General features: G+C 45.4%; 1 protein-coding gene across 4 annotated transcripts in view; it reads left to right on the top strand.

The window, feature by feature from the left end:
* The window catches only part of GCNA (germ cell nuclear acidic peptidase), a 43,793-nt gene that overhangs the window by 7,195 nt on the left and 18,787 nt on the right, over positions 1 to 17,811 (top strand). For all 4 annotated transcript variants that reach the window (XM_067547918.1, XM_067547917.1, XM_067547921.1 and 1 more), the window contains 2 exons: positions 6,813 to 7,268; positions 15,107 to 15,287. In XM_067547918.1, coding sequence (XP_067404019.1) covers positions 6,813 to 7,268; positions 15,107 to 15,287 — 637 coding nt within the window. The remainder of the gene's footprint in view (positions 1 to 6,812; positions 7,269 to 15,106; positions 15,288 to 17,811) is intronic.

The following is a 17,811-nucleotide window of genomic DNA, read 5'->3' as shown; positions in this document are numbered from 1 at the left end:
CTCATGGATGATCCCCATCACCGAGCTCATCTGAACCACTGCCCAGCACTTCGACCTCGATACAGAGCGCTCCGGCATCCATACAAGACATGGTGCTGAGGAAGGACTCTGAATCAAGAGACTCTCTTGGCACCATCACAGGTCACCAGTGCTGAGGGACACATCAGGAGTGTGGTATTGCTCACACTCCCCTGTTCTGCACAAGAAACATAAGAAAATGGACAGGGGACGCTTGCCAATGCCTAAACCACCTGGGCATGAGGGCTTGAGTTGAGTGCGACCTGCATCAAGCCACTGAGCTGCCGTTTCCGCAACTATGGTGCCGTCAACTCTGGCCCTGGGAAGGGGACCATCGAGTCCAGTGCCTCCAGTCTCCCCACCGAGAGAGTTTGGGGAGGAGGACTTGCAACTCCCATCCGTACTATAGATCTTTGAGACTGCCAGGAAGCTTACTGAGTGCAGGGCACTGCTGGTCCAGGCAAGGGAAAGTGTACTGGAGACAGAGCCTGTGGCACCAAAAAAATGCACAGTGCCTTTTAAGGGCAAACCTTCAGTGATGCCGCCAACAACCATCCCCCTCATAAAGACCATTCAGAGCACGGGGAAGGCCCTATGGCAAACCCCAGCTTCCCTTCTCCAAACTGCAAAAAAGATGGCGAGGAAGTACTTCGTCCCCTCTAAAACTAAAGACTATGAATACATCTACATCCACCCCCTGCGGTCATTGGGGTTGCAGCAGCTAACAAGTGTGAGAGGCAAGGATGGCAAGGCCCCATGCCCAGGATAAAGGAGTTGAAAAAGATGGACCTGTTTGGCAGAAAGGTGTACTTTACTGTCGGGGGCTCCAACTTCTGTGTTGCAAACCAGCAAGTGGTGTTGAGCAGATACGGCTTCAATTCCTGGGAGTCCATGATGAAGTTTGCGAAGTCCATTTCACCAGATTCCAAGGCGGAATTCACAGCTCTGGTTGAGGAAGGCAAGTCAGTCTCAAGGGCATCTGTCCAAGGGGCTGTGGATGCGCCAATGCAGCGGTCCACACAATGGCCTCAGGGGTAGCAATACACAGGAGATTTTGGCTTCAAGCCTTTGGCCTCGTCCATGAGGTCCAACAGACCTTCCAGGATCTATCTTTTGAAGGACAGGCTTTATTCTCGAAGTAGATGGACTCGAGACTACATAGCCTCAAGAACTCTCAGGCCACCCTCAAGTCCCTAGCCTCCACATGCTGGCACCACAGAGGAGACTCTTCAAGCCCCAGGCCATTCCTCCATTCTGTTCAACTCAATGGAGGCAGGACTTCAGCCACAAAAGGGGCAGGAATTCAGGAGGAAACTTCAGCCCTCCACCAGCCATGAGGCAGGCCTGGCAAGACGACCTCCCAAAACTTGAAGGGTGCACCCAAGGATGACATACCAACCCAAATCCCGCATCCTCATTTATTTTTAAACTGGTTATCCCACTTGTACCATGTGTGGACATAGGTCACTTCAGAATTGGGTGTTAGTGCATGGTAGAACTGGGATACTCCCTCCAATTCATCTCTCTTCCTTCCTCCCTTCCACCCACACCCCCTGCACTTCCGAGTCCCTCTTCAGGCATCCCTCTCACGAGCAACTTCTCATCCAAGGTGCAAATGCTCCTACAGTTAGGAGCAGTAGAAGAGGTTCCTTGGGAGCTGAGGGGAAAGGGGTTTTATTCCCAATACTTCCTAATCTCAAAAGCCAAAGGCGGCCTCAGACCCATTCTGGACTTACAAAGACTCAACAGATTCATGAAGGAGTTGAGGTTCCACATGGTCTCTTTGGCCTCAGTTATTCCCTCCTTGGATCCAAGGGATTGGTATCCTGCCCTTGACTTGAAGGATGCATGCTTCCATGTGTCAATCATCCTGAGACACAGAAGGTTTCTTTGCATTGTGGTCATTTGGTCCCACTATCAATTCATGGTATTTCCATTTGGCCTCTTGGCAGCTCCCAGAATGTTCACAAAGTGCATGGCAGTCATGGCCTGTTTATCAGGAAATTGAAAATTCAAGTTTATCCATACTTGGACAATTGGCTGATCAAGGGCCACTTCAGAGAACGGGTGGAAATGGATGTAAAATTCATAAGATCATCTTTCAACAGGTTAGGCCTTCTGGTCAATGTGCAGAAATCTTCCCTGACTCCTACCCAGAGAACAGAGTTCATAGGAGCAGTGCTAGATTCAAACCAGGCCAGGGCTTACCTCCCAGACTGCCAGTTTCAAGCCATATGTTCCATCATAGAAGAATGGAAACGGTATCCCACTACTACTGCCAGGAACTGCATGCATTTACGTCGTCCAGCACTCCAGGCTGCACCTCAGGCCTTTGCTGGCCTCAGTTTACTGCCCATCTCGAGATCCCATAGACAGAGTGATTTCAATCCTCTCATCCGTGTTGGAGATGCTTCATTAGTGGTGTACCCCAGTCAGTTTGCAGGAGTCCCCTTCACCTCTCCGTCTCTGACCTTGGTCACCGATGCTTCAGCGACAGGCTGGGGGGCTCATCTAGGAAAACTCAGGACCCAAGGTCTTTGGTCCTAAGAAGAACTGTCAACCCACATTAATGTGAGGGAGCTGAGAGGGGTACACCCCGCATGTCAAGTTTACAGTAGTCACTTGCCAAGGAAGTGTGTGTCAGTAAGAACAGACAATACAATGGTGATGTTCTATATAAACAGACAGGATGGAGCATGCTCCTCTCCTCTGTGCCAGGAAGCCTTTGACCTGCGACATCTACATAGCTCATGCAATTTACCTAGAGGCATCTTACCTGCTGGGATCACAGAATGTGCTGGCAGATCACCTCAGCAGGTCAGTCTCCACTCACGAATGGTCTCTTTGTCCGGATGTGGTGAACGACATCTTCTGAAAGTGGGGGATTCCCCTCATAAACTTATTTGTGATGAGATCCAACAGAAAGTGCACACAGTTTTGCTCTTTCCAAAATCACAGTCCAGGGTCAATTGTGGATACGTTCCTCATCCCGAGGAGAGGTCTACTGTGCTACATGTTTCTGCCAATTCCGCTGGTCCACAAGGTCCTGGTAGCTCCAGCTTGGCCATGCCAATATTGGTATACCACGCTTCTTGACCTTTCGGTGGAGACTCATCTCAGTCTTTTGTTAGTGCCAGACTTCATCATTCAGGATCACGGCCGCTTTCGTCATTCCAACCTAGAATCTCTCCACCTCACGACTTGGAACCTCCATGGCTGAACCCTCTGGAGCTGGAGTTTGGAACAGATCAGGGAGATCATCCTTGGTAGTAGGAGACCTTCTACTAGGGCCACCTACCTGGCCAAATGTAAGAGATTCTTCATCTGGGCCATGCAGAAGAATATTCTGCCGGAACTATCATTCATACCTCCTATTTTGGACTACTTGTTACACCTTAAGCATCAGGGGCTTTCATTGTCCACTTGGCTGCAATCTTGGCTTTTCATCCCTGGGGTATCAGGCTGCTTGGTCTTTGGTAATCACACTGTGATGCTTTGGCCTTGACAGGTTATACCCTCAGATGAGTCAGCTGATTCCCCAATGGGATCTTAATCTAGTGCTATCAACACTGATGAAACCACTGTTTGAACCATTAGCGACATTTTCACTCCTCTACTTATCATTGAAGGTAGTTTTTCTCTTTACTTCCTCTAGTTCAAGGCCCTCACACTGGCACCTCCTTACAGTCTTCTTCAAAGACTCGGTTCACCTGCATCTGCACCCAGCTTTTCTTCCAAAGGTAGTGTCAGAGTTTCACTCAAACCAGGATGTTTTCTCCCTGTCTTCTACCCAAAACCACATGCCAACAGCCAAGAACAAAGGCTTTGTTCGTTGGATGTTAGGTGGGCTTTAGCCTTCTATATAGAAAGGACTAAATCTTTTAGAAAAATGACTTTGTAGCAGTAGCAGATTGAGATGAAACTGGAAGGCCCTTCATCCTAAGAATCTCTTCATGGATCATGTTGTGTATCAGGCCTGTTATGACCTGGCAAAGATACCGGCCACAGCACTGACAACTCACTCCACAAGGGCTCAGGGATCCTCAACAGCATTCCTAGCTCAGGTCCTGATCCAGCATATCTGTAATGCTGCAATATAATCATCCATCCACACCTTAGCGGTGCACTATGCCATTACTCAACAAGCAAGGGATGGGCATGGTCATCAGTAGAGCAGTGCTGCAATCAGTAGTACATTGAGCTCCAACCCCTTCTCCTATGGTTCTGCTTGGGAGTCACCTGCTTAGAATCGACATGAGCAAGTACTCAAAGAAAAGACAGTTACTACCTTCTGTAACTGTTCTTTGAGAGCTGTCGCTCATGTCCATTCCAAGACCCACTTGCCTACCCCTCTGTCGGAGTCATCCTGAAAAAAGGAACTTAAGAGGTTAGGGGGTGTGGGGGGCAGTTTGGCAAGGCCCTATATAGGACTCCGTGGAGGCATGATTTCAGCGGACTCCAGAGCCAAGCCTACAGATATCACTAAGAGAAAAACCTTCCGGCGACTGTATGTGTGGCACACGAGCACCTGTTTGCAATGAACATGAGCAGCATATCTCAAAGAACAACAGTTACAGATGGTTAGTAACTGTCTTTTCTGTTCCCTTTTGCTGGATTAATTTTCTCCTTCATAGAGCGTATATTTATAAAGTTTGCAGAGGATACTAAGCTGGGAGGGATTGCAAGTTCTCTGGGGGATAGGATTAAAATTCAAAGTGATCTGGATAACCTAGATAAATGATCTGATGTAAGTAGGATGAAATTCAATAAGGACAAATACAGAGTGCTCCACTTAGGAAGGAGTAATCAGTTGCACACGTACAAAATGGGAAATGATTGTTTAGGAAGGAGTACTGCGGAAAGGGATCTGGGCATCATAGTAGATCACAAGCTAAATATGAGTCAACAGTGTAACACTTGCAAAAAAAAGCAATCTTCATTCTTGGTTGTATTGGTAGGAGAGTGTTGTAAGCAAGACACAAGAAGTAATTCTTTCTCTCTACTCTGTATTGATCAGGCCTCAGCTGGAGGAAAGATGTACACAAATTGGAGAAAGTCCAAAGAAAAGCAACAAAAATGATTAAAGTCTAGAAAACATGACCTATGAGGGAAGATTGAAAAAACTGGGTTTGTTTAGTCTGGAGAAGAGAAGACTGGGAGGTGGGGACATAAGTTTTCAAGTACATAAAAGGCTGTTACAAAGAGTGGGGAGGGATGAGAGGTTGGGCCTCTCGCCCAGGGTCCCGGGGGATGGGGGAGAAGAGGTCCAAAGGCACCCAGTTCTCCAGGGGACGGGTAGCTGGGCTCTAGCTGCCCAGCTTTCTTGTCCATTTCACAGCCCCTGTGGTGAAAATGACAAGACAGCAAACACCAGATGTAAGGGACGCAGTGTCTACACAGTCTCTGCATCGGCCTAACTACACCAGACATAAGCCTTATGTTTCTTGTGGAGGTGGAGTTATTACATCAATGTAGTAGGGCATTTACTTTGGCGGGAGGATGATTGTAGTGTAGACACTGATATAAGCTACCATATAACTAGAGTCCTGTAGCACCTTAAAGACTAACAAGTATCTGCGGGCATAAGCTTTCGTGGGCTGCAACCCACTTCGTCAGATGAATGAAGTGGAAATCACAGGGGTGTGTGTGTGTGTGTGTGTGTGTGTGTGTAAGAAAGAAATACAACAATGGGGAGGGCAAGTGCTAACAAAGTCAGTTCAGTTAGAGTTAGATGAGGCCTAGTCACAACCGTTGATTAGAAGGAGAGAATGTGTGAATAGTGACCATTACTACTTGTAATGAGATGACACAATCAGACTGGGTCTGAATAGGGACTTGGAATGGTTCTCTCATTACAAGTAGTAATGGTCACTGTTCACACATTCTAGTCAATGGTTGTGACTAGGCGTCATCTACTCTAACTGAACTGACTTTGTTAGCACTTGCCCTCCCCATTGTAGTATTTCTTACCCTTGGATGTGTGTGTGTACATATATATATACCTCCTATCTATGATTTCCACTTCATGCATCTGACGAAGTGGGTTGCAGCCCACGAAAGTTTATGCCCGCAGAAATTTGTTAGTCTTTAAAGTGCTACAGGACTCCCGTTGTTTTTGCTGTATACAGACTAACACGGCTACCCGTCCGAAGCTACCTTATGTCGACCTAACTGTAGTGGAGACAAGCCCTCAGTCTGTATCCCATTCCTCCATTCCCCCTTTTTCTTCCATCCTGTTATGCTGCTGCTAACACTGAGATATCAATATCTCAATTGTTCTTTAGTTATGATAGTCTTTAAAATCCTTTCCATGTTTGAATCTTTTACTTCAAAGAAAATCCAGCTGCCAAAAGCAAGTCTTCTCCCATTTCCCTTCAGTGCCCTTTCACGTGCTGCATATTTAAGAAATAAAATTGACTGTATAATGTTCAGCTAAAAACAAAGTTTTAGCTTCTGCACCTATGCACATTTTTCTTTTATCAGGAAGAGGGCCTGTAAGAAAGTGTTTTCTAGCTATTCATATCTTGTATCAGGCTCAGTTAAGCCCATTGTGCTGGCACAACATAGACCACAAATACATACCCTTTTGATTGTATATTATCTACAGTGCAATTAGAAAGTAGTATGATCCTGGGTGCGAATGAGCATGGATTGGAGGAAGTTCCTGACGTACCTTTCTCTGCCTGGTGTTTTCATGTTTTCCAAAGAATCTGATTAACTTGCCTTAAAGCAGAAAATGATGAAGTCTCTGAAGTGATGTTAGTGGGTTTTTTTATTTTTTTTTTCAATTATAGTAGTGAAGAATGTTCACACCCAGAAGAAGCCAGAGACTTCTGGAAAGGAAAACACTTATTTTCAGGAATGGCTGTATCCAGAGATTTTGTGTGACAGTGGAAGTGATGATTCTGTTTTCATAAAAAGTACGGGGCGTGACCACTGCCAAGAAAGTGAAGAGCGGGACTTGAAAAACCATCTGCAGCATGTAAAGCAGTCCTCTTCACAAAAACAGAAAGAGCTTGATATTTCCAAATGTAGTCCAAATTCATCTCTTGATGGGAAAGAAAGAGATTGGGAGGAGTGTGCTGGGAACAACACGCAGACCGTGATACTACGACAAACTGCAGCATTAGGACCAGATAGCTCAGAAGATGAATTTGAATCTTTAATAGAGCGGATAAAGAAGCGAAGCATACCACTGACGCCAAGTTTAACTTCAAACAAAACCATTCTATCCCCATCAGCCACCACAGGTAGGAAAAGTCATTCTTTATTTCTTAATCATGTTTATTCCTGGAGTATCTTGTGAAAATGGATGGCAGTATTAATTTTATAGTTTTAAAAATGTGTTGCACTTCTAAAATGCCTGTTGGTCAAGTATCCTGTGCTTTATTCTGACATAAACAGGAATTATGGCTCCTTTTTGCAGAATGTTCAGATATAGCAATTAAATTAGCATTCTGAGAACTGTAATTTCTCTAAACTTAAATTATCAAGGAACTAAAATTCTTAATTTTTATCCATTATTTTCATAGTTATGATACATTTTAAGCTTCAGTAATAGGTTTTTAATTCAATGGAATTTCATTTTAAACTTTCAACAAAATCAAAACTAACTACAAAAAAAAATGAAAATCAGTTCTTTGAGTGCATGCTCATATCCATTCCATGTTAGGTGTACATGTGCCATCGCCAGGGAATTTTCCCTCAGTGGTATCCGTTGGGTCAGCTCTAATGCCCTCTGGTGCCGTGCATTTATGCGCTGGTGTAAGTAGATTCCTGGTCCTGTACCCTTTCGGTTCCTTTTTTTTACCGCCCATTGTGGTCACTAGAACAACTCCTTTTGCTTCATCAAGACATTATTCAGTGGTTTTCTCTTCAGCTTAGTTTATTCATCGTAGTTTAGTAGTAGTAGTATGCATATTTTTAGTCCCCCTTTCTTAGTGTAGAGGGGCTCCCTCCGCCCCAGAGCCAGGCATGCTCCTATCCCTGGACTTCAAACTTTGTGCCTCCTGTGGCAAGCCTGTGCCAGTGAATGACCCACACTCCAGTTGTCTGAAGGGTCTGGGAGAGGTTCACATATGAGAGTGCTGTCAAATCTGCTGGAACGTTAAGCCTTGTACAAAGAAAGAAAGAGAAAGATGGAGGATAGACTGAGGGCTGTCCTAATGGAAGCCTCACTTAGACCAGCGTTGGACCGAGCACTTCTGCTTTGGTGTGAAGTACCCCTCTGGCACTGAGCATCCAGTGGTCGTTCTGGAATCCATGGGGCTTTCCCTCGTTACCGGGACCACCATCCCACCAGTCGTACTTGGTTCCATCCAAGAGGGGGGCCATTGCACCACTCCATTTAGCGTCCATTCTCCATCCCCAGTGCTGAGGAAGAAACATAACTAGCGGTAGTCCAAAAGGGGACGCTCCCTGGTACTGAGAGAGGACAAATGCAACACAGTGCACCCCTCGTTGGACTGCTCCTCCACCCCCCCGTCCCCTAGCGGCACCGCTCACAGGGGCTGTTGAATCCAGTGTGGGACCTCCCACCAACACCCAGGAGTCATTCTGGTGCCAGCGGGATTGTGATGCCTTCTACCCTGGAGGCATTAGCAGTGGCCAGGGACTTACTGACCCCACTGGGACAACTGCCAGCTCCGATGAGCGTGAAGAGCAGAAGGGAGCATGGGGCCCCGAGCTATTCCCCAGCCAGAGGCAAGCCAGCCCTCCTATCATCAGTGAAGCCTTCCCCGATCTGGCACCGGTCCTGGACCCTTGGCACCAGTCGGCAGAAGCGAGGGGTACCGCTCCCCATGGTCATCTCAGGAGGACTCTTTGGAGTCAGAGGCGGAGCCCTGCACCCAACCTAAGAGCCACCGTCACTACCCATCCTACATCCCACCAGTTCCCAGTGCAGGTCCCCTGGCCCAGACCTGGCCTTGAGGACAGTGGCCATTGCAGATCCAGTGGCCATTCTGGAATCCATGTGGCTTTCCCTCAGTACAGGGACCACCATCCCCACCAGTCCTACTTGGCTGCATCCAAGAGGAGGACCACTTCATTCAGCGCCCAACCCCGACTCCAGTACCGAGACCGGTACCAACATGCAGGACGTGGGACTGGAGATTATAATTAGGGCAGAAGAAGACTAAGCTAGGGGGAGTGGTAGATACCCTGAAAGGTAGGGATAGGATACAGAAGGACCTAAACAAACTGGAGGATTGGGCCAAAAGAAATCTGATGAGGTTCAACAAAGACAAATGCAGAGTCCTGCACTTAAGACGGAAAAATCCCATGCACAGCTATAGACTGGGGACCAACGAGCTGGGCAGCAGTTCTGCAGAAAAGGACCTGGGGGTAACAGTGGATAAGAAGCTGGATATGAGTCAATAATGTGCCCTGGTTGCCAAGAAGGCTAATAGCATATTGGGCTGCATTAGTAAGAGCATTGCCAGCAGGTCACGGGAAGTGATTATTCCCCTCTATTCGGCACTGGTGAGGCCGCATTTGGAGTAGTGTGTCCAGTTTTGGGCCCCCCACTACAAAAAGGATGTGGAGAAGTTGGAGAGAGTCCAGCGGAGGGCCACAAAAATGATGAGGGGGCTGGAGCACAAGACTTAGGAGGAGAGGCTGAGAGAACTAGGCTTGTTTAGTCTGCAGAAGAGAAGAGTGAGGGGGGATTTGATAGCAGCCTTTAACTACCTGAAAGGGGGTTCCAGGGAGGATGGGGCTAGGCTGTTCTCGGTGGTGGCAGATGACAGAACAAGGAGCAACGGTCTCAAGTTGCAGTGGGGAGGTGTAGGTTGGACATTAGGAAAAAGTTTTTCGCTAGGAGGGTGGTGAAGCACTGGAATGGTTACCTAGGGAGGTGGTGGAATCTCCATCTTTAGAGGTTTTTAAGCTGCGGCTTGACAAAGCCCTGGCTGGGATGATTTAGCTGAGGTTAGTCCTGCTTTGAGCAGGGGGTTGGACTAGATACCTCCTGAGGTCCCTTCCAATTTTATGATTCTAAGACGAGGAAGCCGCCCTCTCCCCTCCCCCCTCCAGTTCAGGCCTCTTCCTCCTCCTCCTCCCCAGATGAAGCCTTCTTGCGACCGAGGAGCTGACTGCCACCTAATGACTTTAGAGCCCATCAGGAGCTTCTAAAAAGGGTAGCTGCTAACCTAGGACTGGAGGTCAAGGTGCTCAAGGAATCATCATATAGCCTTATTGACATTTTGGCTGCAGCAGCACCATCCAAGTTGGGCCCTGCCCAGCAATGAGGCTATTATGGGTCTCGTTAAGTCCCTGTGGCAGACCCATCTTCTCTCCCTCCCACTTCAAAGAGGGCAGAGAAGCCTGTGTGCCAGCCAAGGGGTATGAATACTTGTACTCACCCTTCTCCCGCATCCCTTGTGATCACAGCAGCCAATGAGAGGGACAGGCAAGGCCAGATAAGCGCTACTCCCAAACATGAGAGCTTAAAGACACTAGACCTATTTGACAGAAAAATGTATTTGATGGGCAGGTTACAAGTTTGTATTTAAACCAACAAGCCCTGCTTGGGAGGAATGATTACAATATATGGGACTCTATGGCAAAGTTTAAAGACTCTCACTGCCTCAGGACTCCAGGCAAAAGTTTTCCACCCTAATAGAAGAAGGGAAGGTTATATCCAGAGCTTCACTCTAAGCAGCCCTGGATACTACAGCCAGAACCGTGGCTTCTGCAGTGGTCTCGAGGGGAAGCTCATGGCTTCAGTCCTCCAGGCATGCACAAGATGTTCAACAATCAATCCAGGACCTCCCATTTGATGGTACCTTTTCTCCCAAAAAAAAAACAAAACCAAAAACACCTCCACACACAACATACCTCAACACAAATCTCCATGGCCTGAAGGACTCCAGGACTACCCTCATATCCTTGGGCCCCTACTCTCCAGCTCCTTTGAGAAAGCATTTCAAGCTCCAGCATTCCACTTCCACAGCTCCACCACTGTGGCAGAATCTGTTCAAGAAAAGGAATAGGGGTTACAAACATCAGCAACTGCTCCCATCCTCCTCAGCCTCACTACTGGAGTCACACAGACACTCAGGAGGCCACAAGAACTTCTGAAGGTGTGCCAGAAGGCACTATACCAGTTCCTTGCCCCCCTTCAGACCGACTCTTCTACTTCAGCCCTTATCACCTCAAATCGCTGTGTGCTGAGTACGATGGAGGACAATTACATACATGTTTTCTTCCACCCCTCCCTCCCTCTTCAGGGACCCTTCTCACGAGCAACTTCTAGCCCAAGAGGTGCAAGCCCTCCTATGGGTGGAGGCAGTGGAGAAGGTGCCTCAGTACTTGAGAGGAAAGGGGTTTTATTCCCCAATATTGCCTAATCCTGAAAGTCAAGGGGGTCTTCGACCCATTCTGTACTTGTGCCACCTCAATAAATATCTCAAGGAACTGAAGTTCCATGTGGTCTCCCTGGCATCCAACACTCCCTCCCTGGATCCAGAGGACTGGTACTCTACCCTCAACTTGAAAGATGCCTTTTTCCATCTTCCGAGTTTACAGAAGGTTCCTCAGGATTATAGTAAACCCAGACCCATTACCAATTCACTGTCCTCCCCTTTGGTCTGTCAGCAGCACCCATCGGGGCTGTGCTAGACTTGACCCAGGCCAGAGTCTTTCTTCCAGAGGCTTGATTCCAGACAATGTCGGATCTGATATCCAGGTTCAACACACAGCCCATCACGACAGCCCAGTTTTGCCTCAAGGTTTTACGATATGTGGCTGCATGCACTTGCATGCAAAGCTGTGCCTCAGACCCCTATAGATGTGGTTGGCTTCAGTATACTCACCAGACAGACACCATTTGAGTTCAGTGCTTACGGTTCCCACCGTGGTCCTCACCTCCCTCAACTGGTGGAAGGACCCCGAGTCAGTAGTTGTGGGCATACCCTCTGTCATCCCTTAGTTGACAGTATCTCTAATTTTGGGAGCCCACCTCAAACACCTAAGGACCCAGGGCCTGTGGTCTCTCCCTACACAAATGTCAGAGAGCTCAGAGCGGTCTGCTTAGCTTGCCAAGTGTTCCTTCCCCAGATCACGGGCAAAGTAGTACGAGTGCTTATGAACAACACTGGGGGTTACAGTGGACAAGAAGCTGGATATGAGTCAGTAGTGTGCTCTTATTGCCAAGAAGGCTAACAGCATATTGGGCTGCATTAGTAGGAGCATTGCCAGCAGATCGAGGGAAGTGATTATTCCCCTCTATTTGGCATTGGTGAGGCCACATTTGGAGTATTGTGTCCGATTTTGGGACCCCCACTACAGAAAGGATGTGGACAGATTGGAACAAGTCCAGCAGAGGGCAACAAAAATGATTAGGGGACTGGAGAACATGACTTATGAAGACAGGGTGAGGGAGCTAAGCTTGTTTAATTTGCAGAAGAGAAGAATGAGGGGGGATTTGATAGCAGCCTTCAACTACCTGAAGGAGGGTTCCAGGGAGGATGGAGCTAGGCTGTTCTCAGTGGTGGCAGATGACAGCAAGGAACAATGGTCTCAAGTTGCAGTGGGGGAGGTCTAGATTGGATATTAGGAAAAAGGTTTTCCCTGGGAGGGTGGTGAAGCACTGGAATGGGTTACCTAGGGAGGTGGTGGAATCTCCATCCTTAGAGGTTTTTAAGGCGCAGCTTGACAAAGCCCTGACTGGGATGATTTAGTTGGGATTTGTTCTGCTTTGAGCAGGGGGTTGGACTAGTTGACTTCCTGAGGTCCCTTCCAACCCTATCTTCTATGATAACATGGTAGCATGTTTTACATGGAAAAAGAGGGAGGAGCGAACTCTTCCACCCTGTGCCCAGAGGTCATCTGTGACCTCCACTCGCTCCATTCACTGCAAGGCTTCCCATCTTCCAGGAGCTCAGAACTCCTGGCAGATCACCTCAGCAGATATATTTCCTCTCACAACAAGTAGTCCCTTCTCCCAGAGATGACCAGATAAATCTTCCAGAGGGGGGAGTCTCCCCAGGTATACCGGTTCACAACCAGGCACAACAGGAAACGTCAACAGTTTTGCTTGCTGCCCAGTCACAGCCTGAGCTTCCTGTCAGACACCTTCCTGCTTCCCTGGACCAAGCTTCTATTCTAGGCGTTTTCTCCAGTGCCTCTGGTGCACAAGGTCCTCCTGAAAGTCAAGTGGAACGTGGCAAGGGTTATTCTTATAGCCCATGTGTGGCCGTGCCAACAGTGGTTTGGCACACTACTAGACCTGTCAGTAGCACCACTGCCCATTGAGTCGATGTTTTCAGAAAACTACCCACAATGATGCCAAGATCTCTTGCTTGAGTGGTAACAGCTAATTTAGACCCCATCATTTCATATGTATAGTTGAGATTATTTTCCGATGTGCATTAGTTTGTATTTATCAACACTGAATTTCATCTGCCATTTTGTTACCCAGTTTTGTGAGATCCCTTTGTAACGCTTCACAGTCTGCTTTGGACTTAACTATCTTGAATAGTTTTGTATCATAATACATATAATAATATTTTATAACTTCACATACTATGGTAACACATACAATCAAAAAAGATATTAATGTTCAGCAGATCAAGGCTTTTAAAATCATATCACAGAAGGCATACTTTGCACAGTTAACATATAATTATGACATTGCTGGATATGGAGTTTCTGGGGGTGTTGCTTTCAGACAGTGTGTCACAAAAGATTTGTTCAGAGATTGTCCAGATAGATTTCAGATTGTATCAAGCTTTGTACTCAGTTAGTTAGATTAGATCCACTTGATCAGGTCAGAGCTCATTTAATCAGAGAACAAGCCATTTGTGCAGCTTTTAGAAGTGTCTTGCTGAAATTTGTAGGTATGCTGTGGTGGTGTAATTGTGTCAGCCCCAGGATATTAGAGAGACAAGGTGAGGTAATGTCTTTTATTGGCCCAACTTCTGTTGGTGAGAGATACTAGCTTTCAAGTTTATATAAAGCTCTTCAGGTCTCTGAAATTTGTAAAGCAGCCACTTGGGGACCAGTACATCCAGTTGCTAAACACTATTCTTTTGGAGAGGCATCTAGATCTAATACCCATTTTGGTAGAGCTGTGTTGCAATCTTTATTTAAGCAGATCTGAGCACGCTCCTCCATTATATTAGTCACTGTTTGCAGGAATGGAATATATATGGACAAGCACTCAGAAGGAAAAAGTTACTCTCCTTACAGTAACTGTAATTCTTCACGATGTTGTCAATATGTATTCTACAACCTGCCCTTTTTCCCTGCTTCTGCGGAGTCTTATACCATCTGAATCCTGTATTGACACAACTGACCCCTCTCTGCTTTTTGTGTCCCTGGGTGGAAGAGACATGACATTCAGGGACCAGGCCCAAAGGATACTGCTAGCCAAAAGAGTTTGTAATCCAGCATGTGGGCATACATGTCCCAAGAGTGGAATACATAATTGCTGCTGTAAGGTAAGCAACCATTTTTCATCTAATCTGGGCCCATAAACTCTAAAATTTCTTAATCATAATTACATTGTTGTTCCATGGCTTCTCTAGAGGTCAGAATTCAGATTGTTTGCGTGCCTTACCTGTGTATTTCCATATCATAACATATTTGGTTTACTGTTAAATGTAACCTTTAATCAGAATTTCCTGGGTCTGTAACACTTGGTTTTGAGATAATTACATCTGTTGTCTATTACTTTAAGTTTCTGATATCTGCTCTTGTCCGAACTCCAAAGTGAGTGAGAGAGACTGCAAATTGCTTTTTGCATCTGGTTTGAACTGTTAGTATTCTGCAGATCAGAGAACTTTTCCAGTACTGAAACAATTTTTCTACAGAATATAAATATACCAAGTAATATTTTTAACAGTAGGAGAGTAGCTCTAGTTATTGAGACGGTGATATTATTTTGTCAACCAATAAACTATGGTGTTTTGAATGCAATTTTGTGCGTATACCCAGACACCTCTGAAGGTGGGCATATTGAGTGAGGAATGCACAATGTAGTGGTTTGTGGTCTTGTTGCCAGTCTCTGTGTTCCTTATTCATTGGTGAAACATCATGGTATTTAATTAAATTGGTTGTTTAATCTTTTGGTTTGTGCTCATAGAACTAGGAAACTTCAAGCCTCCCTGTGACCATGCACAACACTCTGTTAAGAAAGAGAAAATTGTGACACCAAAGTCCGAATCCTCTTCACCCAAAGAAACACATTCCAATGTAATGTCTTCTCTGAGGCTTCCTAAGAGCAAATCAGTCTATTGTGTACATTCATCTGAGGCAGAGAAAAGGTAAGTCTTTCTCTTTCCCATGTTCTACCATCTTCTATGACTATCACAAATGGGTCAGGAAATGTTGGTGAGATTAGAGGCAAAGTATTGCTGTGATGTAATTTAGCTCTCTGGAAATTTCAGGCTACAAAAATGCTTGCTCTGCTGTTAACATAAAATTACAAAGCTTGTTCCAGATAGCAGCTATTGTTAGATAAGGTGGGAATTAAGGCTTCAATCAACGTACATGGACTGAGACCTATTTCCAATTAAAAGGAATTGAGTTTTACTTTGCAGGATAAATGAGGATGGAATAGTGGGAAAAGTACAGCTGAGGTGTGGAAATGACTAATGCATGCAGACCAAACTTTGTACCAAGAATTAATGTCATTTCCTGTTCTGCTTTTCCTCATCTTGTCTGTTGCTTTCCTCAACAGACACCTCCTCTTACCCCTTTCTGTTTCAGTCCTCTTTCTTATTCATAAAATTGCCTCTCTGAGGTCCTGATGTAGAATCAAGTGCCTGACCACACAAGCTTTTTTTAATACTAACTCAGGCTATGCATTCCATTGCATGAAGGTACAAATACTCTGCCCTTCTAATCATCCCTTGGCACCCCACCATCTACAAGCCAGAATGGTCACAGAAACAGTTTTTTCCTATCCTGTTGTGCACTCATGAATATGGGGATTTTTACTGTTTCAATCCAATATTTACTCTTTTAAGGTTGCTTTGGTCCTTGCTCTGCTAACTTCTCTGTTTTGGAAGGGCACAAACATTGCCTCTTTTTTGTCTTGGGGAAAAGAGCATTCAGCAAAATGTGATGCCTGTAAACCTTCTCTAAAAGGGGCCAAAAAGCTCACCAGATCCAAAACTGCTTGCTGCAAGAGCCTGTGCCAGCTCAGGACTTTCTGCTGTGAAAGTCACCAGCACAATTCCACTAGCTAATGGGGCCCAAAGAGAGCACTTTCTGAAATTCCTGGAACTACATGGAGCCATATGTGGCAAAAAGAATCACTCCAGAAAGGATCCTGCCATCAGATCATGGCAGCTTCCAATGCAAATGGTCTTCTTGGAAACTTAAGGTTCTCATAAGGAAAGGAACCTTCTTGGTTAGGGGTAGTAGAATTAGTGCTCTGTGTGAGGATGTCCCTTAAGTCTCTCTGGCCACTCCATGCCTTTTGAGACCTTTGATGAAAAGGGTGTTGGATGACTTTGAATCATACTCATTGCTGAACCTTGACCACTCCCTGATAGGATCTGGGGGTCGGTTTCTAAAAGGCTTTTTCCGTTTTCGGGAAGCCTCCATTCCAAAGCAAACCTGTGGCACCATCACATGCGTTCGGTTTTCAGTTCATAGAAATGTCTAATCCTTTCTATGAACATACTAAACTTTGTCTCAATCTTGTGGCATTGAGTTCCACAGATTACGTGTGCATTGTGTTTAAAAAAGGTTTTTTATAGGTTTCAAATGCACTGAACATACTTTTGTTCTTGTATTATTAGAGAAGGTGAACAAGTGCACCTTCTTTATCTTCTCTGTACTATACTATTTGTATAGGCGTAAATACCTGCCCTTTCCTGGTTACTATGCGGCCAGTCCGCCGTCCAATCTAGTATTCAGTAGCTAAGATAATCTAAAATCAAGATCTAACCTATAATTAATATTTATTATTCAATTAATTTTAAAATTAAATTAAATTACATGAAAGGACAATTAAACATAGTCAACAGGTCAATAGTATGAAAACTAAAGCCCATTGATAAAATTTAAAATATGGAGAATAAATATATCTATATCTAAAATATATCTAAAATCCACAGGATACACGAAATGAATGTTCGGGTTCACTGTTTATCGCTAAAAAGAGCCAACATATCCGTCGTAGCATACATAGCAAGTCTGCACACACTTTCTTTAAAACTTTTAAATTTATCAATACCTAAAATTTTAAAAATTTCATCATTTCTTTCACTCCATTTACCTCTCGCCCCAACCACAAATCCAAAGAAGTGGATGATCTTCCCACCAGTGAACTGCAGCACCTCCTCCTCCAACTCAGAGTAGTATGCCTCCTTCTCAATGTGGGCTGCCTCCACACTGTCAGCATTGTCTTCCCATCTAACTGTGACATCCACAACGGCTACCACTCCTTCCTTTTCAATAATGAGGTCGGGTTTTCTCAACTTCCCTTCTTTATTATGAAGGTAAGGTTCAATCCAAATTTTACATCCTTTGTTTCCTACTTTATCAATTAGTGCTTTAACTATCCTATTATGTCTTTTAATTCTTGCTTCTTTCATTTTTATGCACTGACCAGAGATATGAGGAATTGTCTCTTTGACCTTACCACACCATCTACATAACCCTTCCTCCATCTTCCGTCCTCTTGCTAGAGCTTCCCTGGTGGGAAAAACATTCGCTCTCGTTTGCAATGCCGCAATCAGAGAGGAGGACTTGGCCAAGCAAGGATATTTTAAAAATGAATTACTAATACCATCATTTTTAAAATATTTAATACCAATTCCCTGACATCTTAAATTA

Source organism: Emydura macquarii, unplaced genomic scaffold (assembly GCF_026122565.2).
Source record: "Emydura macquarii macquarii isolate MOO-44397 ecotype Brisbane River unplaced genomic scaffold, CSIRO-AGI_Emac_v2 contig_1253, whole genome shotgun sequence".
In the NCBI taxonomy this organism is placed as follows: domain Eukaryota; kingdom Metazoa; phylum Chordata; order Testudines; family Chelidae; genus Emydura; species Emydura macquarii.
Note: the sequence above shows the minus strand (reverse complement) of the source record. Positions and strands in the feature narration are given on the sequence as shown.